The following is a 19,855-nucleotide window of genomic DNA, read 5'->3' on the forward strand; positions in this document are numbered from 1 at the left end:
ATGTCTCCAGTATAAGGAGCAAATGAATCTCTACCAATCTCAACGGGATGCCCCGCCCAGAAACCAGAGACGAAGAAAACTCCGTCTTCCAGCTTCGTCGACGAGGGCAAAGACTTAATCGCCCATACCATTGCCCCCGGCCGTGAACTCATGGAAGCCTCGAGGTTGATTTATCTCGGAGGTTTATAGCAGACAAGAACTCGTCCACGGTGAATAGGACGGGTCCGTCAAACACCTCCATCCATAAGACTTGCATGGAGACAACTAGTCTCCATGCGTTGGGTTGCCGACACACTCCCAAGCCCAACCTAGTTAGTAATTCCCTAGCGAAGGCATTTAAAGGGAGTCTAAGCCCCCCTAACAAATAGGCTTCATAAACACCTATTCCAAAACGAGGCTGCAACACCACTCACCTCGGACAGCTAGCCTAGGGTTTAGATCATCGTGAATTTGAAACCAAGTCCTAAGGGAATCTAACCTTCTCTCGTCCGTCCCGGAAGGAACCTCTAAAGCACAACTATATACGGTTTCTCGTTCGTCTAGGGAGGACGGGCGGGGAGCTCGTCGAGGTGTCGCCCGAGGTCGGCTCCTCATCCTAATACTCTCTTTAAGAGTTTCTACAGATTCCAGAACACCGGATGTATATTCCTTCGCCTGTGTGACCACTACTACTACTGGCGTTACTAGAGGTGTCATAACTAGAGTCGTTGCGATACACGTCTATGGCCCTGACCACACAGTCGCTAGACGAGCAGGAGGCCATTGAAAACGTCCGAACACATAACAAGGAAAACTAAAGTGAGTATAGAAAGATTACATCCGCTCTAGACGAGGGACACTAAGGACGCTGAGGATATTCTTAGACGAAGCGACGGACGAGAGTGTCAAAGCGGAAAATTTGAAAAAATGAGAGGGGCATGAGAGAGAAACCACTATTTATAAGCAGAAAAGTCTCGGTAATCGCAACGACGGACCTAATCAGAAGGTGACACGTGGCGCATGCCTCGGAGGAGTAAACCGGTTGACTAACCTCCTATGGATATGCGACACGTGGTGCGTTTTAAGATCTATTGATACATCGTATAACTCCTGGACGAGGGGCAACTGATGTGAGATGAAAACACTCAAACCACCCAAACCGTCCGTGGACGGTCATCACCTCGGCAGCCGTCCAGAAGTTATCCTCAGGACGAGGGTAACGAACAAGGACGTCCAGAGGGTGATAGCGAAGCTACATCCTCGTCCGTGGGTGCGCAGCCTTACCCCCCGAAGAGGACTCGTCCACATGAAGATCCATGGACTAGGATTTTACACTTGGAATCAGCAGGTGCACTCGACGAAGAAAATTCAGGATGAGGCTACCATACTTGGGAGAATCTCCGAATATAATGTGACAATCCCTTATCCCACGCATAACGGTCATGTATCCGTTGTGAAATAGAAATGTAACTCCTGGACGGTTATGGCAGTTACGTTTGAGCCTCGAATCCAGGAGAGGTTCCCATTTCGATAACCGTCTATGAAGGCACTATATAAAGACTGATTTAGACAAGGCAAATGGATGTTCAGTTTTTACTCAAGAAAAGTTGGAACTCAGATTACTTAGAGGGAAAAACTAACTTTACCATCGGAGGATTTTTGGCCGGCAGCCCCGGTCGCCTTTGATACGCTCTTCTTTCTTTTTCAGGCCGTAGAAAGAACCAGTAGTCCTTTCAAGTCCGAAGCATCCAACCTACTGATTTTCTTGGCATCATCATATATATATATATATATATATATATATATATATATATTGTTTTAGATTCTTGCTACAATGCACAGTTATAAATGGATTTACATTGTAGATGAGGAGCTAAAATTTTTAAGTTTAGCTCCACCATTGCAGCTTACTTTTAAGTTTAGCACCACCAATAATAATGATCATATAGTCAAATTTTTTTTGGCTATGGCACCACTAATGTGCACAATATTTTGCAGTTTAAGGAGACAAAAATAACATTATAGCAATATACCTCTACCAATAATAATGCTAGTATAATTTTAACCAAAAAAAAAAGTAATTAGTTTAGTGAAAAAAACAAAAAGGAAGAAGGAGAAGCAATACATATAATAAGTAAATTACGCACTTTGAATTTTCCATGACTTTACTACTAAATACATATTTCAATATATTATCGACAAATATTTTTCTCTTCAAAGAATGCTTATTATAACTTTAAATTATCTTGGTAAGTATTTTTCTTTTTAGAAATACGTAGTATAACTCATAAGTAAATACCGATTTTTAATTAATAATCCTACTAACATATCCACTTTTGGTTCTCAAAAAAAAAAAAAAAAACCATATCCACTTTCACATTTTGCTAAGTTATCAACTTATAATGAAAGTAACATCTTTATGTCTTTATATAAAGAATCCTCTTTATTTCAAATCTTATCCGTTTTACCATTTCATGTAGATTTAGCAAATTTAAAGATGTATTGCCACATCATCTAAAATTTAAAATATCGTGGAGGCTTAAAAATATTATAGCAAAAAAATAGAATCCAAACCATAAAATGTACAAATACGACGGTTTTGGAATTGAAGAAGATTCATATCCAACCACTAACACTATTTTTATTACAAAATTTGACACTTTAATTGGTTGTATACAAGAGCTTAATGATCCGTTTGGATTGAGAGAGAGGAATAGAATAAAGTAAAGTAAATTTAACTTAAAATTAGTCTATTTTAAGCTAATTCTTCTTTACTTTCCTCCACTCTCACTCTTTCTCCCCTCTATCTGTACGGCCATAATAGTTGAATTAGTATTTTTTGTCTCTCAATATTTTCAACGAAAATATTACATTACTGTTAAAATTCTCCTTTTGCATTAACTATCTAAATTTAAAAAGAAAAAGAAAAAATTGGGTGTGAGTCCTACTTATTTAGAGCATGTATAGTTCATATGTCTAAACACATATTTTCAATTTTTTAATAATATAATACGTATTTTCGTATCATTTTTCACACACCTACCACCTACCAGACGGCATCTTATATTTTCAAATTCCTTGCGTTTCATTTACAAACAGATAGCGAAAAAAGAAAAACAAGAATATTTTACAGAACGCGAGCGATCTCACAAAAAAATTTGTGTTTGAGGGAGAGAGAGAGAGAATGGCCGGAACGGCGGTAACCCCTTCACCGGCGGCGGGGTCGATGACGGGGCTGAACATAGGGGCTAATGTATCGGCGTCGTTCGTGAACTCGTTCCGAGTCGCCGCCGTGGCTGAACGATTGGCCACCCACGTGCAACCCGATTTCGTATCCGACGACGTTGAGTTCTTCAATCTCTGCCTATCCCTCGCCAGGTACCTATTTTTCAAGTAAAATTTAGCTTTTCGTCGATTGCTTGAAAACGCGTTTGTTTGGTTGCAAAGAAAGTGCGTTATTTAGTGGATTCGGGATCTTAGTTTTGTTTTAAATTCAAGTTTTCACTTTGCTTAGCAACTTTATCTGAAATTTTCTATGCTAATCCCTTTATGTATATGGAGTTGAGTTGAGGATTATGGAAGTTTCTGGAATCTTGATGATGTAGAAGCATTTTGCTAAGTGCATGTGATACTTCCTAATTAGAAAAGGAAGAAAGAAGAAGAATTTACACTTTATCATAAAGGGGAAATTACAATATATCCCTATGTGGTTTGGTCTTATCACCAATTTAATCCACAAGCTTTGGTGTTGTTTAAAATAAAATCATTAGGGTTATGTCAAAAGACCTGTTAATGATTTCATCTGGCTTTGGTTAAATGGAATGTTTGCTTTCGGGAACCTAAACCTGAAGTCAGTTACGTAAATCAAGTCGGTAAGCTAGTCATACGAGCCAGAAAATGCGGAAAAGGGTTAAAATGTAGTGATTCAAAATTTTTGTTGGACTAAATTGTGATAGAGCTGAACTACAAGAGGGCAAATTGTAACCGAAAATGTGTGCATAAAATGCAAAATTGGTTAATTTGGAAGGAACCCTAACGTTTTCATTGTAGGGTTCAAATGCAGCAATTGAAAGTTTTTGGACCAAAATGTGATAAGACCAAACCAAAGTGTGGGGGATGGTGGGGAAAATTGTAATTTTTCCTTTAAAAAATATGTTGTATATTGGTTAATGGCGTGATGACTATGGGGTTGCTTCCAATGCTTCCTTTATAGTTGTTTCTTTGGTTTAAGGTGCTTTTGTGATATTTATTAGATTTTTGGAGAGGGTAGTAGTTGGTAGTTATGTGTAAATGCCATGGTTAGCTTTTTTTATAAACTAATAGTATTAAGCTTTATGGCTTGATGCAGGACAAATTGGGAGTTTGTCTATGAGTGCTTGTGGTGCGGTGTGGGTTAAGGTTTAGGAGGATTTATAGATCTACGTTTTAGAGTTGTAGAAGAAAAGGTTAATGCTCAAAATTGGCTTGGGGTTGATGAGTTTTTTATAGCTATTTGATAGAGGGAGTATGTAGGGCTCTATGGTTTTGATAGGTAAAGAGGAAGGGCTTGACTTGGGGTTGGGAGTAAGAAGGAAAGTAGGAAATTTATGGTGTTTAAAGCTGTATGAATAGTAACACAAGAAAGAGAAGGGGGAAAGAGAACAATGAGACTACCATGCCTTAGTACTAAAAACACTCTTTTTTTTTTTCTTCAATCAACTACATCTATTCTTTGAGTACATAGTGCATAAGTATATATAAGGTGCCCCTTTCTTGTTCTAGTAGTATCAGGACTCCTCTTTTGACTAGTATACTAAAACCTAATAAGTTTGTAACAAAATAGTTCTTGCTGACCTTTCTTACGTAGATTGGTCATAATTCTCCCTAGAAGTCCCAAATGAAATGTTGAGGAAGTGCATTTATCAAAAAAAAAAAAAAAGAAATGTTGAGGAAGTGCACTGAGTTGACTGACATTGGATTTCAATAAGCTGAAAGAAATTACCTCCTGTGTTCATGGGTGGTTTTCTCAATGAAATTTTACTTATAAAAAAAAATTGAAAGCAATTTTGTTTTGGTATTTTAGAGTTTTGATAGTTTGAATGAACACAATTTAGTTATGCATGTTCCTTTGTTTCCTTTTTGCTAGGCTGTCCAATTTTTGAGCAATTATAGATATGCCCAATTGGCAACAGTTTAAATTGATGATTCTGATTTGATAATTTATTCACTGATTTCACTTCCACCTAAGAGCCATCTAGGTTGATTTGGAAGAACACTATTTTGGATGAGCTTTTGGAATGTTGAAGGAACCACCCGTGACAATGAATTCAAGAATCATTAACTACATATTCTGACCCCAAGGAAAAAAAGGGGTGATATAGCAACGATTGAAACTTTAAGTAGGGATATGAGCTTTGACAACTATGCTACTGATTACACTTTGACATGTGGTTTTCGAGGTGCATTGGTGATTGAATGAGAATGGGTCTTACACTGTCTGATCCTTTTATGAGGTTATGAGAGGTGTTGCCTTCTCAAATTTTCCTTGGGAAAAGGAAGGTAGTTCAGTGGTTAAAAATTCCTACATAGGTAACATTTTTTAGAGTGGACTGTGGATTGGAAAAATCATACTTTGGATAACTTATTCAAAAGAAGTGCATTGGTGCGTTATGTGTAAATGTAGTGTGCGTTTGGATAAATGAATTTTGCCAACTTATTTTAGTATTCAGCTTATTTTTGCTACTATTCATGGGTCCCACTGCACTTTTTGATATTATTCATGGGTTTCACTGTACTATTTCAACTAACTTTTACCTTTATCTACAGTATTTTTAGCAAAAAGTTTTCAATTTCAGCAAAATAAGCGGTTCCCAAACAGACCTGTAGTGTTGAAAATGTGGATAATTTGCTATTGCATTGCCTAGTGGCCATGGAATTATGTGATTTTGCCAAGAGCCTTAGAGTTCAATTGGCACCTCCTGTGTTTCCAACGGATGCACGTCCTGGGTTCAAATCCCCCCTTCCCCGTAGTAACTGTCAATTTTAAATTAAAAAAAAAAGAAAGGAAAAAAGAATCATGGGATTTCATCTTTTAATTATTCAATGTGAAGTGTGGTGCATAAGATGGCGAAAGGAGTGCTTCAATGTGGGTAACAAAGTTTTGAAACATTTAATAGCAGTGTTTGGAATGATCTTCCTCTTTGCTTAATGTGGAATGTATGGAGGGAGATAAATAAGAGTATGTTCACAGGCTAGGAATCTATAGAGAGAATTAAATCTCAGTTTGTTGAATCTCTATTCTAGTGGAAGTCTTTGGATACAGTAGATCTACAATGATTTGTGATTTCATTAATTCACTGTATTTGTAATTTGATCCAAGGATCCTTTATGTATATTTCTTTTTTTGGTTTAATGCAATCTCTTATTGTCTATCCAAAAAAAAAAAAAAAATTATTTTCTTTTATTTCATATTCTATTATGCTGTTGTGCATGTCTCCAACAATGTACAGTATGCAATATTGCTCATTGACAGCTATATTGCCTTTTTTACTCTTCCCAATTTTTATGGTCGAACATCTTGTGAATGCTGCCTATGATTGTCCTTGGGAGTTTGACTATTGTCCTTGTTAGTTATATGTCCCAGTGTAGTAAAAGGCAAGCCAGGTGCTCGGGCAAGATAAGGTGCAACTAAGATGTCTTTAAAATTTTGAGGCTAGATTTTGCTGGCTTTTTCTTGTTTTTGCCTTCTTGTTTTGTTTGATCATTGTAATTTGGGCTCTTGATTTTTTGCCCCTATAGTACATTTCTAGTGCACTTGAGTTGGCCTTTTTTATTAATAAAGTTGTACGTTTACTTATCAAAAAAAATAAAAAAAAGAATTTTGAGGTGAGGTATCTTTATTGAGGCACTTGCCTTTAGAGCCTAGGCTAGTTGCCGAGCACCTCAAACAAACTGTTAAGATACATGAGGTGAGAGCCTCAATGAAATTAAAAATAAAATAAAATTGTTATTTGGCGAAAATGGTAGTTTTGACTTTTTGTACTTTACTTTAAGGTAGTGGGTGTCTCTTTTTCTTGCTTTTTTTTTTTTTTGGTTCTCTCACCTCTTTTTCTTTACTCATTACTCTAGAGATAGATTTTTATTTATTTATTTTATATAAGCTTGTTGTAAAGTCTATACTTATAGATTAATAAGTAGTGCATCCTATCAGTTTGAAATTTTTTTAAAGTGCCTAATAAGCTTTAAATACATTTTATTTGAATTCATTATCTGTATGATAACTATATTTAGAGTTTGGCTCCTTGCTTCACTCCGGAGAGCACCTTTTGGCACCTCACGCATTGGGATATACAAGGACTTGGTGTCTTGAGGTCACCTATAATTTGAGTTGGAGTTATTATTATTGTTTAAAATTTTCATTATCATTATCGATACTTTTTTTGGTGATAAATTACCATTATCAATACTATTGCTAAATTATGATTATCAATACTATTACTAGCATTATTATTGATGTACCTGACTAGATTCACTCTGACAAAAACAGAGGTATAGATTATGCAGTTGCAAACAATGAGGTCCCGCCCAAAGCTCAAGATTTACCTTTATTGTTGAAGCAGGTGACATTTATCATTATCTTTTTTGCATTTTTAAAAATGTTTGATGCCTTTTACACCTATGGACTAGACTTTGGGAGGCGGTGAATGATGGTCATTGGTGTTTGTGGAATTGTGGTGGAATTGTAGCATGCTAATGTTTTGAACTTTTTTATACACTTTTATGAAGTATGACTTATACAATTAACATATAATTTTCATAACAACTCTTAGTTTCCTGTATTTATGACCTTGAGGTTTCTGCACCAATGGCTAAACCAGTTGATGAGCCTAAGACAGTGATAGCCAGAAGGAAAAAAATAGAATGTTTGGGTAATTGTTTGGTGGATGTTCAATGGATGTTTGGTTGTTACTTTGCTATAATTTTCTGATTATCCCAAAAGGTCAAGTGGTTAAGAAATTGTGAATTTAATTATTTAACCATTATTTTAACACTCTCTCTCACGTGTGGGCCTAGACTCCCTTAATAAGTGGGGTTTAACACATGAGATTTTTAAATTGGAGGTAGAGCAGAGAGAGTGTTTGAACTTAGGATCATTTGTTTAGATACCATGATAACTCACTAATTGTCCCCAAAACTTAAGCTATTAAGAAATGGTGAATTTAAGCATATAACTTATATTCTAATACTCCCTAGATGTGTAGGTTTAGACTTTCTCTTAATAGTAGGGCTCAACATGTGAGATTTTAATTTTTTAGATGGGAGGTAGAGCAGAGAAAGGGTTCAAACTTAATACCACTTGCTTTGATATCATGATAAATTACTGATTGTTTCAACAATTTAAGCTGTTATGAAATGGTTAATCTAATAATTTAATTAATTTTCTAACATTATGTTTTAATTTGTGGTTTATTCTTGCGCTTTCACTCTGTTCACTCTGATAAGGAGCACAATCGTTGTAATATCTTGCATGAAGAAAATGATGTCATATTCAAATATGTGAATGACGTTATATGGTTGCCTATCAGAATTTGCTTATAGGGTCTGCCCTTGTTTTTTCTTGGCTTGTGTTTTTGCACAAGAGGGAAAAGAAATTTTCATTTTTCTCCAGAGAAAGTAGAAAAAATACATTATAATCTTTATGCATTTGCATATGTCAGAATCGTTGACATTGAAAACCTATTTTACAGTGTGAAATTTGGTGATACTTATGTAGTAAATGGTAATTGTAGTACACATATTTGCTCTAGAATGAACCCAGAAAATGAGGGATAAAAGATATGCATTTGATACATATACTGTTCATCATAGCGAATGAGGCCTAGTTAAAATGGACTTCCTCCTTCTTTAATATGGGATGGAGGATAAGGTTGTGGGTTCAAGACCTGCAGAGTGTGTGAACTTACTAATAAAGAAAAACTTTTCATAATATCTAATTTTAACTTTTGTGCGTAGCTAGTTAACTAAATTAATGAGTTCATAAGTATCATTTAGCTGAATCACTGTACTGGTTTTTACTTCTTTATTGCTCTCTCTCTCTCTTTCCTTTTTCTTTTCTTTCTGCCGTCATGCATTCAGACTTTCACATATCTTTATGCTGGCCCATCCATTGCAACTCGTGCACTGTATGCCATCCATTCTCAGATGATATCATTCTTGTTGTTTATTCTCCTGTTTGACTTGTTTATCTTTCTATGAGGCTTATTAGTATACTATCTCTCGGCTTTGTATTTGTTTATGTATGAATTTTATATTCTGACACAGGCCCTTGTATTTTTATTATGATGTTTTATAGGTATGCCAACGTAAAAATAGTCTCCTTTTACAGGCACCTATCATGGTTCTTATGATCTCTGTAAAGGTATGAGTTAAATGCAGCTATTTTGTTGTGGTTTCTGTAAAAATTTTAATGTTTTCCTTCACAATGTTTTGCATGTTGGAAATTTATGTGGCATCTAAAATAACATGCCTAGTCATTTTCTTGGTTGTTCAGGGTAATATAGGGTGTCTGATTCTGTGATTTGTTGATGGGAATTCTGACAACATCTGACTAAAGTAGTTGTGCATTTTTATTGATAGAAGAAACATTATTTGTAATAGTTTTTTCTTTTTGATTACAGTTCACTCTTTTAGAACTTCTATGTTGTATTTCTTTATTCATTTTCTTTCTTTTTCTGTTTAACACAGATTCTCTTGGATTCTAGCTCAAGATATCTTAGTTTAAATTACTAATTTGGTCCTCCAACTATTGGGTAAAGTTCAATTTGGTCCCTCAACTATTAATTGTGTCAGTTTCGTCCCTCAAATTTCAAAATCAAGTCAACTTCATTCTTAGGTCTCCCCTCTCTGTTTAAATTTTAACAAAATTGATAGTTCAAATTGACTTGATTTTGAAATTTTCTCACTTTTCATAATAACCTTTTAACATATACAGATATACTCAGTTAATTTCATTAAATTTGATCTGAGGGGAGATCTAAGGATGAAATTGACTTTATTTTTGAAGTTGAGGGTCTAAATTGACAGAAGTAATAGTTGAGGGACTAATTTGACACAATTAATATTTGACGGACCAAATTGAATTTTACTCATTAGTCGGAGGACCGAATTTTACTCAATAGTTGGAGGACAAAAAAAATATTATACATCAAAAAAATCTTTAGGTATATTGTTCACAATATATTTCCTATATTAATCTGTGTTTTTCCATGGCAGAATGCTTGTAAGATTGGGTGGTTTTCAAAAAAGGAGACTGAAGAACTTTTTGCTCTTGCTAATGAGGTTTGCTATCAAATAATTTTCTCATAGAGTGTATTCTGTTTATGGCTTTGTGTAATATAGCTATTGCTAATGGTCATATTTCTGATTTATAGTTAGGTAGCAGCTTCTGCAGTCCAGGAGATATTAACACAGGAGATAGTGGTTCTCTCTCTTCTGTTAGCAAAATTATGGAGAGGTGGGAACATGCTTTGCTCTCCACAATTTCTTACTGAATGTTTAGTGCGTATTCAACTTTTTTTTGCAACTGTAATTCAATTTAATGTCTGTTTTAAATAATTGTACTGGGCTTGTAGCTCAGGCCCCAGAAAGGAACCACATTGAATTAGAAATCTGAGTTTTACTAGGATTTGACTTTTCCCATTGAAGGAAAAGTAAGATATATGTCTACATTCTGACTCCTTTTTTTACCATTTTATGTCTAAGCAATTACTGCAGTGTTTAAAATTCTGAAATATGTAAGCGCAAAATCTTTCAATGGATTTGATCTGGGTTTCTTTGTTGTTCTTTTGTTTAGATTTATATTAGTACTGATATCTTTGATTGGTAGAGTATGTATAGGGATCCTTTCCAATTGTTTTATTTTTTTTCCCCTTAATGATGATCATGCCTGTGCTAGCATGGATATTTTTTCAAATTGTAATTACAGGGTCTGACATTCCTGACCTGGTAAAAATTAATCCCAACTTAAAACCATAGCTTGTTCAGTAAGGTCTCCTTATACATGAATAAAAAGACCATATAACTTTAACTTCGGCTTTGTCGTAGTGACCGTAGAATTTCAGTGTCTGTTTTGTATTGATTTTAATTTTCTTGTCAATTGGATAGATGTTGAGGGGAAATCCAACAGAAAGGTTTTAAGCTAGCTGTATTCAAAAGTTGAGTTCCTAACAGGAATAGTGATATAGTTTCAGATTGTCTTCACGCAGTAGGATGTTGTGTCCTTACAAATTATAAATATACTTTAATGCATGATTGAATGATGAACTCTCTCTCTCTCTCTCTTTGTGCAGGTTCTACCCACGAATGAAGATGGGCCAGACACTGGCTTCTCTTGAAGTCCAGGTGAGTGATCCTCTTTCTCCAAAGTCCAAACCTGATTTCTTGTATTATTTTGGAGCACCTTTTAATCAATTTTTGTTTGCATTGTAGCCTGGATATGGGGCGTATGTGATTGATTTCCATATTTCAAAGAATACGGCACATTCTCCTCAAGAAAAAATTGTAAGCATCTCTCAAATCAATATGAATTAGCTGACAATATAGGGGTTCCCCCCCCTTAAAGGTCCTTTTGTCCCCCCACGCTATTCAGTTGAAATGTCGAACCCCCTTCCCTTCAATGTTTATGTAATTTATCAGTTTGAAATGAATTGAAATCCAATGATGCATCGTCTATGCATGTAGTTATATGTGTGGGTATGTGTTTCCTTTTCTTCTCAATTAATATTTTTGTTTTTCCTTATTATACGTGAAAGAAAATTTGTTTATTAAAATCATTTTTAGAATCTCACTTTGTGGTTGTTACTTCTTGTTTTGCTTTCAGTGGTTATTTGTAGCACAAACAGATAGCATAGAGACATCTGCATGTGTTATAAGTCCCCCCCAAGTGAAGTATGACTTGTTTTATCCTTTTCTTTCTAATATACTAGAGTTATTTTCTACTCTGACAACATTTTCTTTTAACCCCTGTAGTTTTCTTCTGAATGGGAAGGGAGTAGACAGGAGGACTAATGTTCATGTGGTTTGTGCAGTTCCATTTACTATATGGATAACTTTATTTGTATAACAGCTTTGGTGCTGGTTGTAACATAGGCTTGATCTGACTTTTTTTTTTTTTTTTTTTTTGTATTTCATTTTCTTTATCAGGATGCTGGACCACAGCTACCAACAAATGTGACTCATATGCTTAAATATGGGACAAATCTTCTACAAGCCGTGGGCCAGTTCAATGGTATGCTTAAAGACAAATCTTTTACATCTAAGCATCTTGTATGCAGTGTGATATTCATCCAGCTATAAAAGAAACTATCATTGTTGTTTAGGTCGTTATGTTATATTTGTTGCCTTCATGAGTGTGATGTCATCACCTGACACTCCAGTGCTACCTGATTACGTGCAGCCTGCTGTAGCTACAGTTGATTCTGGTATGTTTAGGACTATAATGTAGTAATAGAGATATTTTTCTGTATTGATTTTATGCTGCCAGTACTTTCACTATGATTTGAATTACTATACTTCTTGGCTTACCATTATATTGATGTTTAATGCATGGCTATCTCCTCCCTTCTGCATTTCTTTTGAACATCAGATTCTGACATAATTGAGGGGCCATCGCGAATATCACTGAATTGTCCAATAAGGTATGCCGTATTGTTGCTTAGAACTGTGATGTTTTGATACTTGTCAGATCTTTTTATTTTATCATATTTTGTATATGTATATGAACAAACATACAATCAACGAACTAACAAACAAAACACTCTTAATTTCTTATCTTGTTTTGCTTGTTAATATTACTACTTCCCTAGAAGTTACGGCTTCATAAACATTCTCACATGAGGAACAGATTATCAGTATTAACTTTTGTCAATTAATGAGAAAACTGATGGTGTTGATCTTTGGAAACTTTACTTCCTCTATCAGCCCTGAAGGGAAAAAGCTCAGCTGGTTGAAAGGGAGGGGAGGGTGTCTGTGAGACAGAGGGAGACCTTACGTTCTGAATCAAATGATGCTATGTACTATTTTTTATATATGATTATGTGTTGTCATTTGTCAATCCTCCAACCTTGTTGCCCAGTCTGCATGCGTCTCAAAGGTTTTGTGATATTTTATAGTGCGCGACAATCTGAGTTAGCAATTATAGTGATTGTGGATGGGTTGTTACATTTCCTGTCCATTTAGATTGTGACAAACTGGATGGAAATTTTTAACAAGATGATGTTTCCATTATCATTACACGAACAAAAATTTATTGGTACTCTGCTTATCTGTCTGGCTCTCTATTCCCAAACAGTTATGCACGTATCGGGACTCCTGTCAAAGGACATTCATGCAAACACCTTCAGGTTAGTGATCGGACTAGTTTCAACACATAATACAGAGAAGTCACACACACACACACACACTATACTTACTGTGACTTGATCTATTTTTTCAATATGCTGAATATTTTGATCTTCACATGTCACCTTCTATGATTATTATTTTGTATTAGTTTCTTAGATCACTTTAATTTTTGAAGTGCCTGCATGTGTCTGCTTTCATTGTCTTCAAACATCATTTTTTTAAAATTGTATTAGCTGTCTTGTGCATGGATGATTTGGCTTTTGTAGTTCTTAATTGTTTTGTCTTTCTTATCATTCAGGATATATTATCGTTAACCTTTATTGATTACTTTATTTATTTATTTTGCTTGGGAATTTTAATTTGTATACTTCCTGTGTACTAGGTTTGCACCCCCCTTTTTTTTTTCAATTACTTTAAAAAAATCATTTAGTATTTATTATTATTGTTGTTGCTGTAGTTTTTCTTATTGGTGCTGGGTAATTTACATTTTACCTATCTTGGGTTTATTTTACCAATTTGTGGTTTGAAAGGTTGCACTTTATCCACTTGAGATAAAATCTGTTAGCATCCATCTGTCTTAACGTTTAAAAAGGCACATGAAAAAAGCCACTTGCCAAATTATGATAAACAAAAGAGATAAATGGAGGAACGAAAAAGAGAGTGGCTGAGAGAAGGAACGAGATAAAAGACAAAATGTGAAGAGAAGCGGATTTACAATATAATGCTAGGTTTTGGTTAGACAAAATGTGAAGAGAAGCGGATTTACAATATAATGCTAGGTTTTGGTTAGGGAATTAGACAGATCTAGTGAACGAGAAATAGAATGGAGAGTTTGGGTTAGAAATTTAAAAAAGAAGAAGAAAATAATAGAGAAAAGAAGCAACCACGTCATAAAGTTTGGAGTTAATTTTTCTTTGTTCTCAAAAACTGAAGATAAAATAGAGGAATGAGAGAGATTGAGGAAACTACACGGACTTGATTTTTTTTTTTCTTTCTGTGGGGGGGGTGGGGTTCATTGCATGGCTTCTCCATTACAACCAAACACCTCAGCCACCATCTGTACTAGCCACTTCCACCTCGAAAGCCATGTAGGTTCCATAGTTGCTTTGAAATGAAATTACACATGGATGGCTGTTCCTTGCTCTTCCTTGATCTTTCCGTCTGTGAATAGGTGTGCTGGCATTGTTGTTAAGTATAGTTGCAAAGAAATTTTTATTCATTTTTCCTGGTTGTATGGAGGTGGACAGGTCAAGACTTGCCATGGTTGAAAATATAATTGATTAGTTGATGATCTGTTGATCACCCGCATTAAGACTTGGATACACTGGAAAGCTGTGTTACAACATTATCAAATCTTGTCATGCTGTGTTTTTGGAAACAATTTACTTCATCTTTTTTTTCTCTCTAATTTTCTCTTCCTTTCTATCAATTTTTTGGCTTCTCTTTCCTGTGCACCAGCCTAGAATTCCCATCTTTCTCTTGTGTTCTCTCTTTTTCCATTGGTCATGTTTAAGGATCTTTTCTGGTGGCATGTTAATTGTACATGCAATTTTTAACAGCTAAGACTAATGGTGTTAACGCCTTAATGGACTTGATCTTTGGTGGGGGTGAAGTGTGATTTTTTAAATCACAAGTTTAAAAAATGAACTCAACCCTACCATAAAGTGTAATTAACCCTTATTAATTTATTATGATTAATATTTGATTTTGTGATCTCTTACTTCTGCTTGATGTAGTGTTTCGACTTTGGTAACTTTGTTGATATAAATTCAAGAAGACCATCCTGGCGCTGCCCACATTGTAATCAGTATGTCTGCTACTTGGATATTCGTCTTGATCAAAATATGGTTAAGGTAAGTAGCTATTTGTTTCCACTTTTCATAAGGTTTTTAATGTTCTTTTCTCTTCTCATTGAATAATTATTGTTCTTCCCAGGTTTTGAGAGAGGTGGGAGAGAATGTCAGTGAAGTGATTATCTCCGCAGATGGATCATGGAAGGCTGTACTGGAAAGTGATGATCACGTACATCCGGCACGAGAAAAGACCCTAAAGTGCCAGAATGAAAAGACGGAGCAACAAGAATCTACCAGCGTCTCAAATGTTTTGGATCTTACTGAGGATAATGATGAGATGGAAGTAGTCAGCGCTGGGGAAACTGAAGACAGGAAACCTATACTGGCTAGTCTTCCAGTTACTTCAAATTTAACTTTGCTGCCAGATTCAAACACTCCAAATGGGGTTAATCAAAATTCTTCTGCTCAACTAGAGGAATATTTGAATTCTGTGACGACCTCCAGTGCTTGGTCTAGTGTTTTGAATTCTGCGTTGACTGATGCTGTATCTCCTGCACTTAATCTAGAACCTGAGGGTCATGGGAATACTAATTTCACCACCTCTCTAATACAAAGTCAAAGTTCTCCCAATAATTTTCAGTTGCAACAGTCACAATATGCACATTCTGTCAATGAGTATGGGAGGTTGCTACCCAGACATGTGACTGATGCTGTATCTCCTGCTCTTAATCTAGAACCTGAGGGTCATGGGAATACTAATTTCACCACCTCTCTAATACAAAGTCAAAGTTCTCCCAATAATTTTCAGTTGCAACAGTCACAGTATGCACATTCTGTCAACGAGTATGGGAGGTTGCTACCCAGACATGTGAACAGGACTCCGATAGCAGTTCAGGCCCTGCCAGCTCAGTCTCAGACACCAAATCCACAAGAAAGACCAAGAAGTAGTTTGACTCCAAATGGTTCCTTGATTTCTCCTCAGGTTGCCCTTCCTATGGCACCCACAGCAGATGCTTTCAATTCAATATGTAGTGATATGGAAAGGCAACAGCACTTTAGAGCACATATGAATCCACTTCAGGTGTCAGATATTCCTTCATCTTTATTGCAGCGTCCCTCAGTGATACAGGTTGGAATTAAATTATTTTATCCCCCATATTGTCTTTTCTCCTTTTAATTATGCAGGCATTACCAGTTTTTAAGCAAGTTTGAAATCCGGGAGCACCTGTAGATTTGATGAAATAGTTACAGTTTGTTGGGATTTAGGATTAATTGTTGTTTGTTGAGCCTACCCATACATTTTGTTTTCTTATTTTGTGTGAACTCTTGTGTTATGTCCAGAGATCTACACTGTTCACATTTTTCTGCATCTGGTCTTAATTTTTATAGTTTAAAAAAAAAAAAAATTATATTTGCAGAGCCGGGATCATCAAGATCGTTCACATGCTTCCAGTCGTTCACATGTTTCCAGTCCATCCGTCCCACCGGGTCTTGGCCATACAGCTCCGAGTCGAATGCAAAGTCATTACAAATCAACTTCTGGGCTTTTAACTGAATTTCAAAATTCACACCTGCAGCAAGCTTTTAACTCACGGATGCCCCAGTCTGTGGGTCAATCTTCAAGCCCTATTCCACCATCTTCGCACCCCTTGCGGACCCAAGTTCAGCAAGGTGGTGGACAAGTTGGAATCAGTCACAGAGCAGGAACTACTGGTAGCCAACCAGCTAGATATATGGTTAATCAGAACCGATATCATCCCCAGAACAGTAGACAGGCACCATCTGTTCCAGTTCTAAATCAAACGTCCAGAACAGGGCAGTCCCTTCCAGCGAGTGCTGATGGCTTAAGGGCATCCACAGGGGAGCAAAGAGGGAACATGGGAGGGATGTCACAAGCAGTTCCAAGGGCTGATGGTTTGCTGGACTCAACATCAGAGCAGAATTGGCGGCCCTCTGGTCGAATGCGTGGAAGCTTGTCAGGTCGGGCTTATTCTGAAGCTCTTAGTCAATTCATGATTCAGCCAACCCAGACAGCTCAAACTGCAAGACCACCACCAAATCTGACTCCTCCAGCATCTAGTGTTTTACCACAACTGCAGGCACTGATCGCAAATAACAGAAATGCCCGCAGTCCTCAAACATCTAATATCCAATGACACAGCCCAAGTATTCGGCCTGAGCATTTTATAGACATGCATTTATGTTTGCTTGATGGGAGGTGTACATAATATAATATACCACGACCAATTTTGTATTCCATGGTTACCTTGTAAAGTTAATTGGTGAGTCGAATGCTGGTTATGGTCGGTCTGTATAGAGATGAATATTCAGGGTTTTTAGTTGGTAAATGAGGGTTGGATTTAGGGACTGACTGTGGCTTCTGAATATGTCTTTGGTTCAGAGAAGGTAGAGAGTTGGGGGCCGGGGGAAGGTATGTATTTACGTTGTCTTGATATTTTACAATGCTATATTGCTGTTTAACTTCACATTTCAATACATTGCGTCAGTGTTTTCTTTCTGGTGTTTGTTATTCAACCATCTTATTGCAAGCGTTTTCATTTTTAAAGAATGTGAAATTGGTAGACACATCACCATAAAAAAGCTGCTTTATTAGCATCATGTGCCAACTTATTATGTCTTCGTGTCTAAAGATAAAACTGCCGATCTTTGCTGGTTCCTAAAGAGTTATCGTTGCTCTTTGCTATGAGATATTTTTGGGCACCTAAGAACATGTCTTGTGGCTTCTTAGAATCTAAATTGTAAGCTATATATATATAATTTTAATTAAATAGTTATAACGGGGGAGAGAATTTAATAATTTTGATTTTCGTTACCCGGCTTTTTATATTCATATGGATTGAGATCATGTAAAATACCTACCATGTGCAGTTGCCATCGATGACTAAGATTAAGAGTTAAAAAAGTAACTTTCAATTTCAATTATTGAATAAAGAAAGTTTTAAAAGGTAAAAAAAGTAGAGAAGTTAAAATTTTTATGAGAGAATTGAGAGTACTTGTACCAGATTTTAATCCATATTCATATCACTAAATTAATTTAGTAATTTTTCAAGTGTCTCGTAGCTCAATTGACACCTAGTGTTTCTATCGGATTCAAATTTCCCCACTCTCAATTATCAATGTATTAAAAAAATAATTTGGTAATTTAATACAATGACCATGAACCTTGAAAACCAACTTACAATGAGAGGGTGCTTGAGAGGTTTAAACACATAGTTAAGCTTATACTTAATTCATATGAGACACTAGGATCATAACATACGTTTTAGTTTCTTCTTTTCCACATTCTTTGTCTTGAGTCTCAGCATTACCATCCTCAGTCTTGCGCATCAAATTTTTGGCAGCATCTGCAGGAGACATGTCTACCTCTTCCAACAACTGGCTGATCCTTTCAAACAGTGGGCGTGACTCAATTTCCAAATAGTTCTTAGCCAATTCCTTGAAAGCTTCAAACTTGCAGTGGAATAACTCAATGTGCTTGTCCATTCTTACTCTTCGAATGAGAGCCGGGTCGAGTTTTTCAAAATAGCTAGTCGTGAATGCAATGATTTTTTCTCCTCCACAGGCAAAGCTAATCCCATCAATGAAGTTCAAAACCCAGAGAGTTTAACCTTGCTATCAACACCATCACAATCTTCTTTTTCCTTTCGCCAATTAAGTCCAAAGAACAATCAATATCCTCAAACACAATGATTGATTTATTACATATCTTACTAAACATCCTTCTTAACTGTGTGTTATTCTTAATAGAAGTCAATTCAATATCATAAACAACATAGCCCAAAAAATTAGCCATGGCAGCAATCATGGTGGACTTTCCTGCTCCCGGTGGACCATAGAGGACATATTAATGCTTCCAAGCCTTGCTAATCTTTGCATAATACTTTTTTTCTTTACTGAAAGTAACAAGGTCATTGATAATCTCCTCCTCCTTTGGATCCATTGCAGGAGTTTGGAAAGTCACAGGATGCTCAAAAACTACACAGGTCCATAACTTGTTATTGTCATTGTCCTCCTTGATAGGATTATTTGTGTGCAGCCTCTTTTGCGTTCTATTCAACTGGATTTCCCTGCCTTCTGAAACCACATACTGCAAATATTTCTTAGTAACGATTTGAAGGTACTTGTTGAAAGTAAGCTCATAAAACCTCCTCTCATTATCAGAAGGATAGTAAGATATTGAGTTGGATCGGGACACAATCTTTCCTGAATACTACTTAAGCTTAATACCTTGATAGCACATCGAATGGAGGGTACTAGCAGAGGATGGATTTTCAATCTGGCATTTAGTGTCTGGAAGCATGGACTGCATGGAGTGATTGCTTCCTCTCCGTTGGGGAGAACTTGTGTTGCTCCTTCTCATGAGGATTTGCAAGTTGAGAGAATGTTTCCTGGACACCCTCACTGTCCCGCTAAAGTGGTAAGGATGGTTTAAGAGTTTACTGTATTTATTTTCAAAATTTATTTACTTATCTGATAGGATTTCACTTACATTTATTTCATTATGATTGTTCTTTATTATCAGGCTAAGATACTAAATGAATTTCTTTTTAGTGTAAGTGAATTTCAAACCCAGATTCCTTATTTGACGGCAATGAACTTTACTAAGTAAAGTTATATTGCATGTCTTTACCAAAACCATTTAGGAACATCTAAGAGCATCCGCATTCATTTTTTTCAATTCT

The 19,855-nt window shown here is 36.0% G+C and overlaps 1 protein-coding gene and 1 pseudogene across 1 annotated transcript; one reads left to right on the forward strand and one right to left on the reverse strand.

The window, feature by feature from the left end:
- The first annotated feature begins 3,047 nt into the window (after positions 1-3,047).
- Positions 3,048-17,670, forward strand: LOC142611189 (uncharacterized). The gene is made up of 16 exons (XM_075783236.1): positions 3,048-3,357; positions 7,505-7,577; positions 9,311-9,376; positions 10,231-10,296; positions 10,389-10,471; positions 11,307-11,358; positions 11,446-11,517; positions 11,837-11,904; positions 11,986-12,034; positions 12,160-12,244; positions 12,336-12,437; positions 12,602-12,653; positions 13,307-13,358; positions 15,096-15,212; positions 15,295-16,281; positions 16,571-17,670. Exons 1-16 carry the CDS (start codon positions 3,164-3,166, stop codon positions 17,306-17,308), a joined length of 2,856 nt encoding a protein of 951 aa, XP_075639351.1. The 5' UTR covers positions 3,048-3,163; the 3' UTR covers positions 17,309-17,670.
- Positions 17,671-18,398: 728 nt separating this feature from the next.
- On the reverse strand, positions 18,399-19,533 carry LOC142625218 (AAA-ATPase At3g28580-like; annotated as a pseudogene).
- Between the last annotated feature and the right edge of the window lie 322 nt (positions 19,534-19,855).

The sequence above is a fragment of the Castanea sativa genome, chromosome 1 (genome assembly GCF_040712315.1).
Source record: "Castanea sativa cultivar Marrone di Chiusa Pesio chromosome 1, ASM4071231v1".
Classification (NCBI taxonomy): domain Eukaryota; kingdom Viridiplantae; phylum Streptophyta; class Magnoliopsida; order Fagales; family Fagaceae; genus Castanea; species Castanea sativa.

What these genes read in the sequence shown, in the direction of transcription:
- LOC142611189 (XM_075783236.1), top strand. Translation starts at nt 3,164, where the DNA reads ATGGCCGGAACGGCGGTAACCCCTTCACCGGCGGCGGGGTCGATGACG. An exon ending in CTCTGCCTATCCCTCGCCAG is followed by an intron (nt 3,358 to 7,504) that starts GTACCTATTTTT and finishes TGACAAAAACAG; the next exon opens with AGGTATAGATTATGCAGTTG. An exon ending in TACCTTTATTGTTGAAGCAG is followed by an intron (nt 7,578 to 9,310) that starts GTGACATTTATC and finishes GATGTTTTATAG; the next exon opens with GTATGCCAACGTAAAAATAG.